The sequence below is a fragment of the Triturus cristatus genome, chromosome 12, assembly GCF_964204655.1.
Source record: "Triturus cristatus chromosome 12, aTriCri1.1, whole genome shotgun sequence".
Classification (NCBI taxonomy): domain Eukaryota; kingdom Metazoa; phylum Chordata; class Amphibia; order Caudata; family Salamandridae; genus Triturus; species Triturus cristatus.
The window spans coordinates 656,756,907-656,776,097 of record NC_140595.1 but is presented as its reverse complement, the minus strand read 5'-3'; the positions used below and the strand labels follow the sequence as shown (position 1 = coordinate 656,776,097).

Genomic DNA, 19,191 nt, shown 5'->3' with positions numbered 1-19,191 from the left:
AAACTGCCAAATGTGGTCCTCAGCGTGCAGTTTCCCTATAAAGCGCCTTAACAGCAGTAGGGAAAAAACGCCAACATTCACGTACCATTATGAGACCCGCATCACTAAAGCCTTCTGCGATCCTGGAGGCGACCTTCTCAGCTACCTGGTTTGGACTGAGTGGAAGAAAGAAGATAAACCTGGATGATGTGTAAATAGATACCATACAACAACAACATAGCTATATCTAGTAAGTAAGTATTCTTTATTTGTATCAGTTAATTAAAACCATTACAACGAGATAAGAACTATAAAAGCAGCAAATTTATTCATATGAGTGTATACAAGTACAATTTATCCCGACGTGATTTCCGCGTCAATATATATTACCTACTGGCGGTCGCCAGTAGGTAGTTATAGTTAGGACCACGTTTCCATAGGAAATCCGCAACATTCTATTTTGAATAACTTTGGCGCCGGTCGACGAATCCTCGCGAATTTTTCAAAATAGGTGGGGCGCTACGCTCCGCTCCTTCCCTGAAAGTCTCGGGGGGATTCGTCAAGCGGGGGCTGAGATAAAAGGGGGTCCCAAAACGCGTTTTTCCCATGCATTTTTCCATAGGACCTTTAGACAGGGCTACAGCCCGAACGGCTGAACAGAATTACTAGAAATTTGGCAGAGAGGTAGTCATCAGGTCAAGGAAGTGCCTTTTGTAGGTTTGGTGTAAATCTGTTCAGTAGATTCTGAGAAAATAGCCTTTAAATCAATATATATATCTGAGCCAGCTTACGGTGCGCTTACGGTACGCTTACCGTACGCGTACGGTGGCGTGCGCGAGCGCGATTCTGATTGGCTCTTAGATCTTAGTAAACATTCGAATCGGTCGAAACCAGGAAGCGGCGGCCGCCATTTCGTGTGTTTCACTCAGAAAAAAAAGAGTGATAACAAGAAAAGGGGGCAAGGAGGAGAGTTACAGACCCCCTAACATTTGTAAGGGGGTCAAAGAAGGACAGAAAAGTACAAAGAAAACATTTATTGATTTAAAAAAAAAATCGCAGGGTACGCGTACGGTAAGCGTACGGTAAAAAAAAAAAAAAAAAAAAAAAAGAAATGAAATGCAGATTTAAGTGTTTAGATATTAGGGGGCTCTAAAAAGAGCCGTTGTGTTTATGAAGTGATTTTTTAGTGGTACCTACAAGTAAGTACCGATGCAGAGTCTAAGGTTCAAGAGGAAGACTCTGTTCCCTTCATCATTGAAGTGCACACCATCTCCTCTATAAATGTCTTGCATGTCGTAACGCAAGTTGTTGTGGTAAATGGAACCCATACCATAGTCACGGAGGAAAGCAGAAACAGATTTGTTGACGTGCTTTCTTGCTTTGTCAATCTGCGGACAGAAATGATTGGACCAGTTCCATTTTTGCCTTTGGCATATGTTAGAAAACACAAAGGCAGTTTTAGGGAAAAGTGAAAACAGTTGTGCAAAGGTGTCCTTCATAAGCATTTCCAGACCTACCCCAGTCAAAGTGCCTAGGTCATTGCCACCACAGTGCACTATTATGAGGTCAGGGTGTTGGTTTTGCATGAAGGATTTCACCATCAATTGGTGCCACTTTAACCCTCTCTGACCAATCCATTTAATGTCTACATTTGGCAAAGCAAGGTCTCTCACCATACCTGTTTTCTCTGCAAACTTTTCACTCCAGAAGACATAGCTGTGTCCTACAATCCACACTGTGAACATCTTCCAAGGAGATCTGGATGCACTCAGGAGGTGTATTTCAGTAGAATGGTAAAAAGAAATGAAAGACAGTTTGGAAATGGAGGCATACATATTTTTTTTTTTTTTAAAAGAACTGATTGGCTGTTTCATACCATTCTACACTAAAAACTAGGCTGTATGTGTAAATTTATAGAAGCATGTTTTGTATTGGTACAGAAAAATGTGTTACCAAAGAACAGTACTATGGATTTGCTGTTAGGTTTGAAAAGTCAAGCACTCTTGCTCTGTGGAATTGAAACATTGTTTGGTGAACTTCTGACCTAACTCCACACCGCAGTGTTCCATGAGCTGTTGCTATGGTAGCAGGCAGAAGTCAAGTTGGGGGAAGGGTACTTTTGGAAAAGGGTTGGTTTTCAACCAATAGAAATGTGTGATTACATTTGAAAAAAAAGGGGGAGGCACTGAGATTTGAAATTAACATGTATATGTGTGGAAAAAGAGAGGGAAAGTTTGCCATTATCTGGTTCTGCTGAGAGGAGAGAGGTGTAAAGAACAGAGATCCTGGCTCTGATAATCTGCTGTTTGAGTGCCACATTTCTTTCACAACTAACTAATTTTAAAGGTGAGTTTAGAGTTTGAGAGGGGATGTATATGGTAAATTAAGAAATGAATAATAGAAATGCAATTCTTTTTGTTGAAGTTGTGTTTATTATTTTCTGTTTTGGGAGAAATTTAAATGTGAGGAACATGTAAAATAATATGGACTATGTTTTCACGATAAATTAAGGTGTACTGGTATAAAAAAAGAATAGTTTAAGGGTTTGAGGTTGGACTCAGTAATGCAAATACATTCAGCATCACTAAGGCTGGTTGCCCTTGCTGGAGTGTAGGCAGTCACCCAGGTTACAAATGGTGCTGGTCTGAAAAAGCAGTTTGGACATGTGCTTTTTTAAGAATCTGAAAAGTGGATTCATAATGTGTCAGTCTGTAAAAGTGTTTATCACTTGCCAAAAAAAAGAGTAGTAAGTGTGCTTTCAAATTGGCAAAGAAATTTCGTTTTGTGACTAATGTGAAAACATGACTCTGTGTGCAAATAGGAATTACAGGCAGAGATTTATTGCGTATTGCTCTGGTGATTTCACAGTTGCATTAGATGGAAAGGGGGAGCCATTTTTTGGCGCAGAAGCAGACTCTTAGCACACACCCAGCTGCTTACCATGTGGAATCATGCACAGTATTCACAGGCGAGTGGGGTTTGAGGTTTCAGTCAGTAATGCAAATACATTCAGCATCACTAAGGCTGGTTGCCCTTGCTGGAGTGTAGGCAGTCACCCAGGTTACAAATGGTGCTGGTCTGAAAAAGCAGTTTGGACATGTGCTTTTTAAAAAATCTGAAAAGTGGATTCATAATGTGTCAGTCTGTAAAAGTGTTTATCACTTGCCAAAAAAAAGAGTAGTAAGTGTGCTTTCAAATTGGCAAAGAAATTTCGTTTTGTGACTAATGTGAAAACATGACTTTGTGTGCAAATAGGAATTACAGGCAGAGATTTATTGCGTATTGCTCTGGTGATTTCACAGTTGCATTAGATGGAAAGGGGGAGCCATTTTTTGGTGCAGAAGCAGACTCTTAGCACACACCCAGCTGCTTACCATGTGGAATCATGCACAGTATTCACAAGCGAGTGGGGTTTGAGGTTTCAGTCAGTAATGCAAATACATTCAGCATCACTAAGGCTGGTTGCCCTTGCTGGAGTGTAGGCAGTCACCCAGGTTACAAATGGTGCTGGTCTGAAAAAGCAGTTTGGACATGTGCTTTTTTAAGAATCTGAAAAGTGGATTCAAAATGTGTCAGTCTGTAAAAGTGTTTATCACTTGCCAAAAAAAAGAGTAGTAAGTGTGCTTTCAAATTGGCAAAGAAATTTCGTTTTGAAAACAGCAAAAAAAAGGCAAAAACTTTTTTTGAAAAATATGTAAATATGTGTACTGTATTATAAAATGTTTTATTAAATATTAATACTTTTTTCTTTTTTTTCAGATTGAGATAGATAATTTTCGAAAACTAGAACCATTTTTAAAGCAATTAAAAAAAAATTTAAATGAATAAATATTTTTTTGAGTGGGTATGGTAAGTCAAAAATATCATGGTCCCTTTTTTCCACTTCTCCACAATCACATTTTCAGTTTTTCTTTGTAGTCTCTCAAGGACCTTGTAATGTGATAATTGATTTTTAGTGTTTTTTTAAAAAAAAAAATAATAATTACGCGTACCGTACGCGTACGGTAAAAAAAAAAACAAAAAAAAGTTTTAAAAACATATATAAAAAATAGATGAAAGGTAAGGTTGGCTCTTAAAAGAGCCGTTGTGTTCATGCAGGGACAGAGGAAAGAAAGAATGGGAATATTAGACGGTACGACAAGTGTGCTGATCTACTTTATTGTTCACTAGGGAAATACTGGTCTCCCTATAACAAATTAGATCATGACAAGTGGCGCACCGTATTTCAACCCTCAGAAACCGAGGGTTAGTTTCCAGAGGACCAGAAAAAGGAGATGCTCCCCCCACAGATGAAGGGCTCACCTGACCTGCAGAAGAAGGACTCGGCAATGCAGATGATGGTCCAGGCTGAGCTGCTGTGGATGTGCTTGGTTGATTTACTGAAGGGTTACCTTCAGTAAGTCGAGCAGGTGTCCTTCTGTGTACATCCTTAAGGTGTCTCATCATGGTGTGATTCCCAAAGGAATACTTCCTGTCGGGATTCCCTCTTGAAAGTACACGGCCACACAGCTTACAAGTCACTAAGGGTGCATTTACCTTTTGCTGGCCTTCTGGAAAAGAAAAATACTCCCATATGTAAGAGGTCTTTTGTTTCCTCGCTCTCTGCCTCAAGGTAGTGCTGCTAGCCTCACTCTCAGAAGGCCTCTGCTGTTCTGCCATCGTATCACAAAGACAACCCAGCTCCTTCTCCTAAGGGATCACAAGCAGAAATGAGGGGAATGGGTGTGGTGTAGGAGAGTTCTAGAACTGAAAGTAGTTTCAACCAATCAAAAGTTGTGTTTCATGATCACATGACCTACCGTACGCTTACGGTACGCTTACGGTGCGCTTACGGCAAAAGTACGCATGCGCGTAAAAAAGACACGCGCTCGCGCGCATGCGCAAAACAGGCACGCCCCTTCACTTCCGCGTAACGTGCGCGTGCAGCGTACGCGTTACGTGCGTCTACGCAAATTGCGTAAATGAACGCAAACAGCGTAGAAATCTAACGTAATTACAGCAAGACGTGCGCTTACCGTACGCGCACGGTAAAAAAAAAAAAAAAAAAAAAAAGAGAAAATGTATTGCTCATAAATTTTACCTGTTTATTTTAAAAAAATTGTAAAATAAAAACATATTGTAGAATTTTTAAAATTTAACCATAGTCTTTAAAAAACGGATAGACAATTAAAATAAAAATATGTAAAAAAAAAAAAAAAAGAAAAAAAAAAATTAGCATTTAAAAAACCTTGCAAATTCACTGAAAAAACCATGGGTTTCACTCACGTTATAGTAAGGAATTAGCATTTAAAAAGCCTTGCAAATTCACTGAAAAAACCATGGGTTTCACACACGTTATAGTTAGCTGGACATTTCACTCGTAAAAAACCATTGAAATTCCCCCGTTATAGTTAGTTCAGCTAACTATAACTCGCGCGCCCGCAATGCACTACTGATGACGTCACATATTACATCACTCATGACATGGTCAGTGACATCACTCATGACATCACTGATGACATCTCAAATGACATCACTGATGACATCATCCAGTGAATGTGTGTTTTTCTGAAAATTAAATATGTTTAATATATGTATATCTCAAGGTCGATGGAAGAATAAATGAGTATATAAGTGTCTAAATTGATGATTTGTTTTTGAAAAATTGATTGTATTACTGACTGATTAAGTGTATCTTTTTGAATACATGGCTAAGTGAGTAATGTTTAAATGTGTAAATACCTGTATCAGTCTCTCACTTTGTATATAAGTGGCTGCATGGGTTGGTGAGTAGCTACATGAGTGTCTATATAGGTTATTAGTTGTTTTTTTGAGTATCAGTATGAGTGTCTGAGTGTCTTCATGGTGCGGTGGGGGGTATTACGTAGTGCATAGATGCATGAATGAGTGACTCACTGTTTGTATGTGTTGAAGACAGCATGTGTGCAGGACTGTATGGGTGGATGAGTGTGTGCATGGGTGTGTTAGTGAGTCAATGACTGTCTCAATAGTGTCTTCATAAGTAACTACATATGTTTTAAACTAGTATATGTGACTATTGGTGTTTATAAGTGAGTATATGTGAGAGTGACAGATTGGTAGACTTCCTGTATGAATAAGTATGTGTTTCTATAAGTGATTGTTTAAAAGACTAAGTATGTGTAAGTTTCTGTAAAAGTGAGTGTGGTGGTGTGTGTATAACTGTATATGCAAGTAAATGGATGTTTGATTCTTTATTAGCATGAGTGACTATGTGTGAGTAACTCTATGGATGAGTGGCATTGTGTTACAGGATGTTTAGGTGTATGAGTACATATGAAGTGTGAGTACATGTATGAGTGACTGTATAGGATTGTTGGTGGATGAGTGTATGTGTATGTGGATCTTAGAATTACTGAATAGGTTGTTGTAACTGTTATTGGTATGTCAATTTTTTTGAAAATTTCAGTCTCTATTTTTGAATGTTTGTATCAAAGGTTATATTAGGGTGAGAGGAGGTCTACCACTCTGTCACAAGGATAATGTCATCAGTGATGTCATTTGAGATGTCATCAGTGATGTCATGAGTGATGTCACTGACCATGTCATGAGTGATGTAATATGTGACGTCATCAGTAGTGCATTGCGGGCGCGCGAGTTATAGTTAGCTGAAGTAACTATAACGGGGGAATTTCAATGGTTTTTTACGAGTGAAATGTCCAGCTAACTAGAACATGTGTGAAACCTTTGGTTTTTTCATTGATATATATATATATATATATATTACCTACTGGCGGTCGCCAGTAGGTAGTTATAGTTAGGACCACGTTTCCATAGGAAATCCGCAACATTCTATTTTGAATAACTTTGGCGCCGGTCGACGAATCCTCGCGAATTTTTCAAAATAGGTGGGGCGCTACGCTCCGCTCCTACCCTGGAAGTCTCGGGGGGATTCGTCAAGCGGGGGCTGAGATAAAAGTGGGGTCCCAAAACGCGTTTTTCCCATGCATTTTTCCATAGGACCTTTAGACAGGGCTACAGCCCGAACGGCTGAACAGAATTACTAGAAATTTGGCAGAGAGGTAGTCCTCAGGTCAAGGAAGTGCCTTTTGTAGGTTTGGTGTAAATCTGTTCAGTAGATTCTGAGAAAATAGCCTTTAAATCAATATATATATCTGAGCCAGCTTACGGTGTGCTTACGGTACGCTTACCGTACGCGTACGGTGGCGTGCGCGATTCTGATTGGCTCTTAGATCTTAGTAAACATTCGAATCGGTCGAAACCAGGAAGCGGCGGCCGCCATTTCGTGTGTTTCACTCAGAAAAAAAAGAGTGATAACAAGAAAAGGGGGCAAGGAGGAGAGTTACAGACCCCCTAACATTTGTAAGGGGGTCAAAGAAGGACAGAAAAGTACAAAGAAAACATTTATTGATTTTAAAAAAAATCGCGGGGTACGCGTACGGTAAAAAATAAAAAGAAAAAAAGAAATGAAAATCAGATTTAAGTGTTTAGATATTAGGGGGCTCTAAAAAGAGCCGTTGTGTTTATGAAGTGATTTTTTAGTGGTACCTACAAGTAAGTACCGATGCAGAGTCTTAGGCTCAAGAGGAAGACTCTGTTCCCTTCATCATTGAAGTGCACACCATCTCCTCTATAAATGTCTTGCATGTCGTAACGCAAGTTGTTGTGGTAAATGGAACCCATACCATAGTCACGGAGGAAAGCAGAAACAGATTTGTTGACGTGCTTTCTTGCTTTGTCAATCTGCGGACAGAAATGATTGGACCAGTTCCATTTTTGCCTTTGGCATATGTTAGAAAACACAAAGGCAGTTTTAGGGAAAAGTGAAAACAGTTGTGCAAAGGTGTCCTTCATAAGCATTTCCAGACCTACCCCAGTCAAAGTGCCTAGGTCATTGCCACCACAGTGCACTATTATGAGGTCAGGGTGTTGGATGTGCATGAAGGATTTCACCAATGGCATCAATTGGTGCCACTTTAACCCTCTCTGACCAATCCATTTAATGTCTACATTTGGCAAAGCAAGGTCTCTCACCATATCTGTTTTCTCTGCATACTTTTCACTCCAGAAGACATAGCTGTGCCCTACAATCCACACTGTGAACATCTTCAAAGGAGAACTGGATGCACTCAGGAGGTGTCTTTCAGTAGAATGGCAATATGAAAAGAAATGGAGTTTGGAAATGGAGGCATACATATTATTTTTTTTTTTTTAAAGAACTGATTGGCTTTTTCATACCATTCTAGAATAAAAACTAGGCTGTATGTGTAAATTAATAGAAGCATGTTTTGTATTGGTACAGAAAAATGTGTTACCAAAGAACAGTACTATGGATTTGCTGTTAGGTTTGAAAAGTCAAGCACTCTTGCTCTGTGGAATTGAAACATTGTTTGGTGAACTTCTGACCTAACTCCACACAGCAGTGTTCCATGAGCTGTTGCTATGGTAGCAGGCAGAAGTCAAGTTGGGGGAAGGGTACTAGGCAGAAGTCAAGTTGGGGGAAGGGTACTTTTGGAAAAGGGTTGGTTTTCAACCAATAGAAATGTGTGATTACATTTGAAAAAAAGGGGGAAGCACTGAGATTTGAAATTAACATGTATATGTGTGGAAAAAGATAGGGAAAGTTTGCCATTATCTGGTTCTGCTGAGAGGAGAGAGGTGTAAAGAACAGAGATCCTGGCTCTGATAATCTGCTGTTTGAGTGCCACATTTCTTTCACAACTAACTAATTTTAAAGGTGAGTTTAGAGTTTGAGAGGGGATGTATATGGTAAATTAAGAAATGAATAATAGAAATGGGATTCCTTTTGTTGAAGTTGTGTTTATTATTTTCTGTTTTGGGAGAAATTTAAATGTGAGGAACATGTAAAATAATATGGACTATGTTTTCACGATAAATTAAGGTGTACTGGTATAAAAAAAGAATAGTTTAAGGGTTTGAGGTTGGACTCAGTAATGCAAATACATACAGCATCACTAAGGCTGGTTGCCCTTGCTGGAGTGTAGGCAGTCACCCAGGTTACAAATGGTGCTGGTCTGAAAAAGCAGTTTGGACATGTGCTTTTTTAAGAATCTGAAAAGTGGATTCAAAATGTGTCAGTCTGTAAAAGTGTTTATCACTTGCCAAAAAAAAGAGTAGTAAGTGTGCTTTCAAATTGGCAAAGAAATTTCGTTTTGTGACTAATGTGAAAACATGACTCTGTGTGCAAATAGGAATTACAGCAGAGATTTATTGCGTATTGCTCTGGTGATTTCACAGTTGCATTAGATGGAAAGGGGGAGCCATTTTTTGGTGCAGAAGCAGACTCTTAGCACACACCCAGCTGCTTACCATGTGGAATCATGCACAGTATTCACAAGCGAGTGGGGTTTGAGGTTTCAGTCAGTAATGCAAATACATTCAGCATCACTAAGGCTGGTTGCCCTTGCTGGAGTGTAGGCAGTCACCCAGGTTACAAATGGTGCTGGTCTGAAAAAGCGGTGAGTGTAAATCTGACATGTTAATTTTAAAGGAATACGGACAATATGTAATTTTAATGATGCAACGATGTAAAGCTGATGGTTCAAAATTGGATACTTTAATAAAGAAGTTTACAGGACAGCAATTATCAATTTCAGGAAAAACTTTTGTAACAGTTGCAATAATTTTCCATGAAGGACCTACTGTAACTTCTGGTCATTACACAGTTTATCTTAAATGTGAAAAAGGCTGGACACTGTGTAATGATTCCCAATTGATTTTTAAGCAACGTTTGCCTTTTGATTTAGCAAATTCCTATCTAATCTTCCTGAAACCTAAATTTTAGAGAGATTTGGCAACATCTGGACAAAACAATTTTACCATTTTATTGGATTACCATTTGGAATTTACAAATAAAAAGATTTAACAAATTATCATTTGGCCTAATGGAAAGGTAACCAATTGTAATGTGGAATTTTTCCATTTTTTAAGGAAACTTTGGAAAACCAAAAATTTAGAAAAAAATCGGTAACATCTGCACAATTTAAATTTTGGAATGTTATTGGATTGCCATTGGAAATTTTTTCAAAAAAGATTTTTAAAATTACTATTTGGCCATGCGGAAAGGTAAACAATTCTATTGTGGACTTATATAATTATTAATAAATCTTTCGGTAACCAAAATGTTACAGAGAATCGGTGAGATCTGTACAATTTAAACTTTAGATTTTTATTGGATTACCATTGGAAATTTAACCAAAAAAGAATTTTAAAATTACTATTTGGCCTAAAGGAAATGGAACCAGATGTATTGTGGAGTTATTTGAGATATATTATTGTGATTATACTTATGAAACAAAAATATCAGACGGTATTTTAAAGAAACAAATATTGATATTAGATGATATTTTTTAAGAATATTATGCATTTCTATAAAGTTATGTTTATGCAAAAAGAGATTGTGGGCTTTTTTAAAACAATCTTTGAGATTGTTAATTTTTTTTTTGCCCGCTGTTAAATGATGAATGCAATTGCTTTCACAATTTATAGTGAAATGCAATATATTCTGAAAACAGCAAAAAAAAGGCAAAAATATTTTTTGAAAAATATGTAAATATGTGTACTGTATTATAAAATGTTTTATTAAATATTAATACTTTTTTCTTTTTTTTCAGATTGAGATAGAAAATTTTCGAAAACTAGAACCATTTTTAAAGCAATTAAAAAAAAATTTAAATGAATAAATATTTTTTTGAGTGGGTATGGTAAGTCAATTATATCATGGTCCCTTTTTTCCACTTCTCTACAATCACATTTTCAATTTTTAATTGTAGTCTCTCAAGGACCTTGTAATGTGATAATTGATTTTTAGTGTTTTTAAAAAAAAAAAAAAAAAAAAATTACGCGTACGGTAAAAAAAAAAAAAAAAAAAAGTTTAAAAACATATATAAAAAAAAGATGAAAGGTAAGGTTGGCTCTTAAAAGAGCCGTTGTGTTCATGCAGGGACAGAGGAAAGAAAGATTGGGAATATTAGATGGTACGACAAGTGTGCTGATCTATTTTATTGTTCACTAGGGAAATACTGGTCTCCCTATAACTAATTAGATCATGACAAGTGGCGCACCGTACTTCAACCCTCGCAAACCGAGGGTTAATTTCCAGAGGACCAGAAAAAGGAGATGCTCCCACCACAGATGAAGGGCTCACCTGACCTGCAGAAGAAGGACTCAGCACTGCAGATGATGGTCCAGGCTGAGCTGCTGTAGATGTGCTTGGTTGATTTACTGAAGGGTTACCTTCAGTAAGTCGAGCATGTGTCCTTCTGTGTACATCCTTAAGGTGTCTCATCATGGTGTGATTCCCAAAGGAATACTTCCTGTCGGGATTCCCTCTTGAAAGTACACGCTTACACAGCTTACAAGTCACTAAGGGTGCATTTACCTTTTGCTGGCCTTCTGGAAAAGAAAAATACTCCCATATGTAAGAGGTCTTTTGTTTCCTCGCTCTCTGCCTCAAGGTAGTGCTGCTAGCCTCACTCTCAGAAGAGCTCTGCTGTTCTGCCATCGTATCACAAAGACAACCCAGCTCCTTCTCCTAAGGGATCACAAGCAGAAATGAGGGGAATGGGTGTGGTGTAGGAGAGTTCTAGAACTGAAAGTAGTTTCAACCAATCAAAAGTTGTGTTTCATGATCACATGACCTACCGTACGCTTACGGTGCGCTTACGGCAAAAGTACGCATGCGCGTAAAAAAGACACGCGCATGCGCAAAACAGGCACGCCCCTTCACTTCCGCGTAACGTGCGCGTGCAGCGTACGCGTGACGTGCATCTACGCAAATTGCGTAAATGAACGCAAACAGCGTAGAAATCTAACGTAATTACAGCGAGGCGTGCGCTTACCGTACGCGCACGGTAAAAAAAAAAAGTATTGCTAATAAATTTTACCTGTTTATTTTAAAAAAATTGTAAAATAAAAACATATTGTAGAATTTTTAAAATTTAACCATAGTCTTTAAAAAAGGATAGACAATTAAAATAAAAATATGTAAAAAAAAAAGAAGAAAAAAAAAAAAATTAGCATTTAAAAAACCTTGCAAATTCACTGAAAAAAACATGGGTTTCACTCACGTTATAGTTAGGAATTAGCATTTAAAAAACCTTGCAAATTCACTGAAAAAACCATGGGTTTCACACACGTTATAGTTAGGAATTAGCATTTAAAAAACCTTAGAAATTCAATGAAAAAACCAAAGGTTTCACACATGTTATAGTTAGCTGGACATTTCACTCGTAAAAAACCATTGAAATTCCCCAGTTATAGTTAGTTCAGCTAACTATAACTCGCAATGCACTACTGATGACGTCACATATTACATCACTCATGACATGGTCAGTGACATCACTGATGACATCACTGATGACATCTCAAATGACATCACTGATGACATCATCCAGTGAATGTGTGTTTTTCTGAAAATTAAATATGTTTAATATATGTATATCTCAAGGTCGATGGAAGAATAAATGAGTATATAAGTGTCTAAATTGATGATTTGTTTTTGAAAAATTGATTGTATTACTGACTGATTAAGTGTATCTTTATGAATACATGGCTAAGTGAGTAATGTTTAAATGTGTAAATACCTGTATCAGTCTCTCACTTTGTATATAAATGGCTGCATGGGTTGGTGAGTAGCTACATGAGTGTCTATATAGGTTATTAGTTGGTTTTTTGAGTATCAGTATGAGTGTCTGAGTGTCTTCATGGTTCGGTGGGGGTTATTACGTAGTGCATATGTGCATGAATGAGTGACTCACTGTTTGTATGTGTTGAAGACAGCATGTGTGCAGGACCGTGTGGGTGGATGAGTGTGTGTATGGGTGTGTTAGTGAGTGAATGACTGTCTCAATAGTGTCTTTATGAGTAACTACATATGTTTTAAACTAGTATATGTGAGTATTGGTGTTTATAAGTGAGTATATGTGAGAGTGAGAGATTGGTAGACTTCCTGTATGAATAAGTATGTGTTTCTATAAGTGATTGTTTAAAAGACTAAGTATGTGTAAGTTTCTGTAAAAGTAAGTGTGGTGGTGTGTGTATAACTGTATATGCAAGTAAATGGATGTTTGATTCTTTATTAGCATGAGTGACTATGTGTGAGTAACTCTATGAATGAGTGGCATTGTGTTACAGGATGTTTAGGTGTATGAGTACATATGATGTGTGAGTACATGTATGAGTGACTGTATAGGATTGTTGGTGGATGAGTGGATGTGTATGTGGATCTTAGAATTACTGAATAGGTTGTTGTAACTGTTATTGGTATGTCCATTTTTTTGAAAATTTCAGTCTCTATTTTTAAATGTGTGTATCAAAGGTTATATTAGGGTGAGAGGAGGTCTACCACTCTGTCACAAGGATAATGTCATCAGTGATGTCATTTGAGATGTCATCAGTAATGTCATGAGTGATGTCACTGACCATGTCATGAGTGATGTAATATGTGACGTCATCAGTAGTGCATTGCGGGCGCGCGAGTTATAGTTAGCTGAACTAACTATAACGGGGGAATTTCAATGGTTTTTTACGAGTGAAATGTCCAGCTAACTATAACATGTGTGAAACCTTTGGTTTTTTCATTGAATATATATATACATATACACTTTTGGATATATTACAGTTCTCAACATGTATCCAGGAACTGCTCCGAAAGAAACACTTTGATTTGGAGTGAGCTCAGATTTTACAGAACCAGACTTTGTTTCAGATGCAGGGAGTGCTTTGGCAGCCTTGGCCATACATTTCCGTGTTTTATAGGTATTTATATTAGGATGGCAGAGCACCTAACAAGTAAGAGGGGCAGCAAGCGGCAGGCACGGTCGCTGGGTGCCCCCACAGGACATGCATACAACGGCTACCGATGAGAGGGTGAGGTTAGTGTGCTCCAGGAGTTTGACTGCTGCCCTGCCGGACATTCAGGGTCGAACAGTTAGTTGGTGGCAGGAATACGGAAGAGGGGAGGTTTTAGTTCTTTTCACCAGTGCTGCAAGGAATGCAACTGGTAGAGGTGAAATGGCAGATTGTTCCACAGCCTATGGTAATCATCCCAACATTCTGTAGCGAGTAACAGGATACACAACAAAAATAACTCTTACAACGGAGCATCCTCTCGCTCACAGCTTAAATGAATCTGAAATAAAAGAATATGCTAATTTCAAACAATCAGTTCAGCCCTTCTGGTAGCATAATAATGCTATTTTTAATATCACATCATATGTAGTCCGTCCATGAACCATGGGGAAAGTGCCGCGTTTATATAAATCTAAAATTCCAAGCAACCAAATTCCTTTAAAACCCATCAGTTTTGAGACATTAAGCTTATTTCGAATATTAGATAAACCGAAAGCACAGGTGCACCACACAATAGCAAAGCCAATCAAATGGGACAATTATACAGTCCAACTCCAATCAATAGACGGATAAAAGTTCCTTGATTTTATCTCTTTATTGCGTGTTCATATAACATTGAACATTGCAATACAACACAGCCGACGCGTTTCGTCCTGAGAGCGGACTTCTTCAGGGCTCATCAGTTGTCTGTTGGGTAGTTTGCAGTTTCGTCTTGCTTTCGTCCCCTCTACCACGTTTTATTCTTTCTGTATATTCGTCCAAAAATCCGTATCTACGTAAATGTTTTTATAAATGCGGTCCTTCAATAGGCTCAAGTCATGGTTGACTCAAGAATAGTAAAATCCATCCCGGGCAAGCTGTCCCTCTGCCGACGGCGTTATATACAGACAGAGGGACGGCTTGTCGTATTGCAATGTTCAATCTTATATGAACACGGAAAAAAAGAGATAAAATCAAGGAACTTTTATCCGTCTATTGATTGGAGTTGGACTGTATAATTGTCCCATTTGATTGGCTTTGCTATTGTGTGGTGCACCTGTCCTTTTGGTTTATCTGATTAAGTTACTGCGGGAACGAGCATTGTGACAGTGGGTGCTGATCGGTGTGCACACACACCCTTGATATAAAAAAACATAAAAGGGATATGAATTTGGGAGTGATAATAGGATAGGTGCTGCTAGTAAGAAGGTTCCACTGTTAATTTCAGAAGTATTTTTGCTTTCTTATTTCGAATATTATCAATAAGTCGGATTAAAAAGAGCATTCAAATGCACTGCTCATTATTAAGTGATACATTACTCACCCAAATCATTCAAAACATACACTTTATTAGCACTTTACTTTCACATAAAATTATTTTTACCTTTGCAGTTTATATACCAGGCTTCGTTCATTACACCATCTATTGAATCATCCACCTACAACTACATGGCTATCTTTTCAAACTCCTCCTCCTACTCAACAAACCCTCTCCTCAGCAGCACCAGGGAATGGAAGTCTTAAGTGTGAGATGCTAATATTTCAACTAGTCCAACAAAGCTGCTGAGGCTGCTAAAAAGAATGGTTATTTTATAGATTGTATTTCTCATACTCAAATATAGGAATAAAACACGTAATTCCAGATACGCTTACTCAGCACTTACTAGTTAAGAATGTCTCACATGGCTAATGACCTAGAACTCGCGCAGCATTAGATATCCGATGGAATATTCCGAAATACTGCAAAACACCAACCGGGCAAGTGGGTTTTAACTTTCTCAAAAGGTTCACATTATTAATCCATACTGCATGCACTCGAGAAGGTTAACCCACTTGCTTATAGGTGCCTAGGTCAAAAGATTCCTGGGGTTGAACCGCCCAAAAAAAATATATGGCGTTATGCTCCATTGCCCAACTAATGTACTGAAAATGAGGAATGCAGTGTGTTTTTCAATGTTTTCCATTGAGAATCACAACGGAAGTCCTTTTTTGTTCAATTTGTCAACAAAGGACTGCATGTGCAACTCCTAAAATTCATCATCCTTTTAGGCTATTCCGTTCAATAGTCATTATACTGGAATGGGCATTGTAGAAAAGTGTCCCTTTTTCACATGGTCACTCCCATTTTATGCCCCCTGGTACGGATGTTCTTGACTGGTTGTGCATTGGTTCCCTTTTAAACAGGTCCCAGTCTCAGTGCCAGAGCTCTTTCCCTAAAAACTACAAAAACCTCAATTGAACCCCAATTGGCAAGGAGTTTAGCAACCTTGTAAATGGTACCTATGGTACTTAGCGTATGGGTATAAAGAGGGTCGCTGTGGGCAGCATACTTTATGACATCCTGTGGGACCCACACAAAAACTGCATGCAGACAGCCATTGCCGGATGCGTGAAGTTGTGCAAACCATTCTGAAAACATGACATAGCACACTCGCTGTGTGCCATGACCCTGTACACTATGTGTAGTATATGTAAGGTGCCCAGTTAAAAGCGCACTTATGAATAGCTGGTTTCATAAACAGCACAGACAGTATTTCACCATATGGAGAGGCAAAATGGAAGCAGGTTCAATAACCCTAAAGTACCCAATCAATCAACCATTTGCACAGACTCCAAGGGCATGATTGTTTGCATGTATATATGTATGGGTGTTTGTATAATCACAAACCTAACAAGGTAGCCATGTATTAGTGCACATTAATAGGGTGCTGAGAGAAGGTCACAAGATCATACACATCAACTGTGGATTTACACATTTGAATTAAACAGTTGCATTACATTTCTGCTATTTACAATTGAATTAAATTGTATATGTTTGCAATTTTTAGCGGGGAAAGATAAGGGAGTTTGCTCTGAATCACATGATTTGTCAGTTATTTGCCGAGAACCTCCTGAATTTTTTGTCAAGTGAGGGAGCTAGAGTAAGAACCTAGTTCTCCAGGTTGCCAAGTAAACAGCACCACTGACAACATTCAGAAGGACTTTTCTAAAAGTAGATGGGACTTACTCTTGCATTAATGTGGACGTATTCCTTAATTTCCAGGAATAACTCACCCTACTCAATGAAAAAAAGGTTTGTGAATATGGGCTCAGCTTAATGATGCTTGGTTTGAATTCTGTCGTTTAAGGGGCTGAACCCAACAGTGGCCACGCATTATTAAGAAAAGAAGCCTTATTCAAAGAGCCTATGTAAGAAGAACAACACAACCATTTCACATGCTCTGTTGAGAATCATTACCGAAGTCCTTTTTTGTTGAATTTGACCACACAGGCCTGCACGTGCAACTCATTTTAGGCCATTCCGTTAAAAAGTCATTACACTGATATGGACACTGTAGGAAAGTATCCCTTTTTGACATGGTCACCCCCATTTTATACCCACTGGTACGGATGTTCTTGACTGGATGTGCACTGGCTCCCTGCTAAATAGGTCCCAATGCCAGAGCTCTTTCCCTAAAAACTACAATATGCTCAATTGTACTCCAATTGGCAAGGAGTTTAGCACCTTTGTAAATGGTACCTAGGGTACCCAGGGAATTGGTACTAAAGAGGGTCGCTATGGGCTGCAGCATGTATTATGCCATCGAAAGGGACCCTCACATAAACTGCATGCAGACTACCATTGCAGGATGCGTGAAATGGTGCAAACCATTCTGAAAACATGACACAGCATACTACCTGTGTGCCATGACCCTGTACACTCTGTGTAGTACATGCAAGTCTCACCTACAGCAGGCCTTAGAACCCTAAGGCATGGTGCGTTCTATTACATGTAAGGGCACATCCACATCTGCATGAGTAGATGTGTCTCTGTAATGCCTAGTTCCATTGCTAAGCATTGCAAGTGATAAGGAAGCCATCTTAAGGTATTTACTCAACATTGATCATTACGAGTTACCTAACTACATAACGAATGGCTTCACTGAAAATAATGGTGTTTTGTATCAAACATCTCATCTCAACAAATCTGCACTGATGCCAGAATCAGAATTAATTCGACATGCACCCAGAGGGCACTTTTGAGATGCCCCCTGAAAACCTACTGGCCCTCTAGTGTGATGGCTAACTGGTATTGTCCAGCCTGCAACCGCAGACAAGTTTCTGACCCCCTGTAGGTCAAACCCGTGCAGAGAGGCAAGAAGCAATGCCTGCTCTGGAGGAAGGTGTCCACACCTCCTTCAGCAGAATGGCTAGTGAGTTAGCATATCAATCTCAGAGGCTTCAAATCCTCTGTGCCTTTGATATGCGACCCTGGCTGCCCATCAAACCTGGGGAATGCCACCCCCTGCCCTGGGGCCCATCCAGCACCAGGGCAGCACCCAGGGCAGGTGGGGAATTATCTAGTTAGAAGGTGTGTCACTCTGATAGGCTAGGCACGCCCCTAAGGTGGGCCACCTGAAATGGACAGTCAAAGAAGGGTTTCAACATCTTGGTTTTGGTGAAACTAAGAATCTCGGTCAAGATTATGCCCCCTCCTCACAGAAAGTGCCCATATAGTGAGGGGGTAGGTAGCCCGTTAGCCCTACACTCCCCTAAACACCCCTGAATTCAGTATTTCCCCCCCCCCCCCCCACCCAACACCAGAGCTTCATATTAGTCTACCTGGAAACAGAAGGACAAAGAAGAGCTGCCACCGCAAGAACAGAGGATCTGCTCTGAAATTGGCCGCAAACCAGGCCTGGCTGCTGGTACCGCAACCATTGCAAAGCCTCAATTCATCCAATAGCTGTGCATACTCCTACACCATTGGCGGACTGCCCAGCACTTCAACAACCATTTTCCATTTCTCTTGGGGTGGAGAAGCAATCCTCCTGAATCTGCACGCACCAACAGCATCTACTTGGTACACCGTGTTGTTGGCCATCGGGCCCACCGAGGGAGCAACATGTCGGGAGGAGGTCTTTGTTGCTCTAGATGGTCAGACCCGTCTTGTAGTGTGTTCCCTATAAAGCCCATTGTCATTTTTCCTATGTTAGCTAAATTATGCACTTTGTAGTCCACTTTTGCTTTGCACACGTTACCAAATATCATGCTTGTTTTTGTGCCACATTGTATTTTCACACATAGTGAGCACGTTTTTTTTATTTTGTTCTTTTTCTGGGACTTATTCGGAACATCCTAGGGGAGATCAAACAACATTGCTCCTTGTTATTCTCGGTGGTCGAACAATGGCATCTAGACATAATAGAGAAACCCAGCTGCTGTTTTTGAACACACATGTTCCGCATATAACCCGAGGTGTGCCATTTTGAAAACACACAGAGCGGAGAGTTGCAGATAGAGCTAAGGTTTTGAGACAAGAGTGCTGCTTCAGCTGGAATGCACAACATCCATCTAAGTATGCTAAGGTATGGGGTTTGACACTACGCCCAGAGATCTAGA

At 39.2% G+C, this 19,191-nt stretch overlaps 1 protein-coding gene across 1 annotated transcript in view; it reads right to left on the bottom strand.

The window, feature by feature from the left end:
* Positions 1-19,191, bottom strand: part of EMC8 (ER membrane protein complex subunit 8) — a 52,305-nt gene that overhangs the window by 9,146 nt on the left and 23,968 nt on the right. The window contains exon 3 of the mRNA XM_085638220.1: positions 86-155. Coding sequence (XP_085494346.1) covers positions 86-155 — 70 coding nt within the window. The remainder of the gene's footprint in view (positions 1-85; positions 156-19,191) is intronic.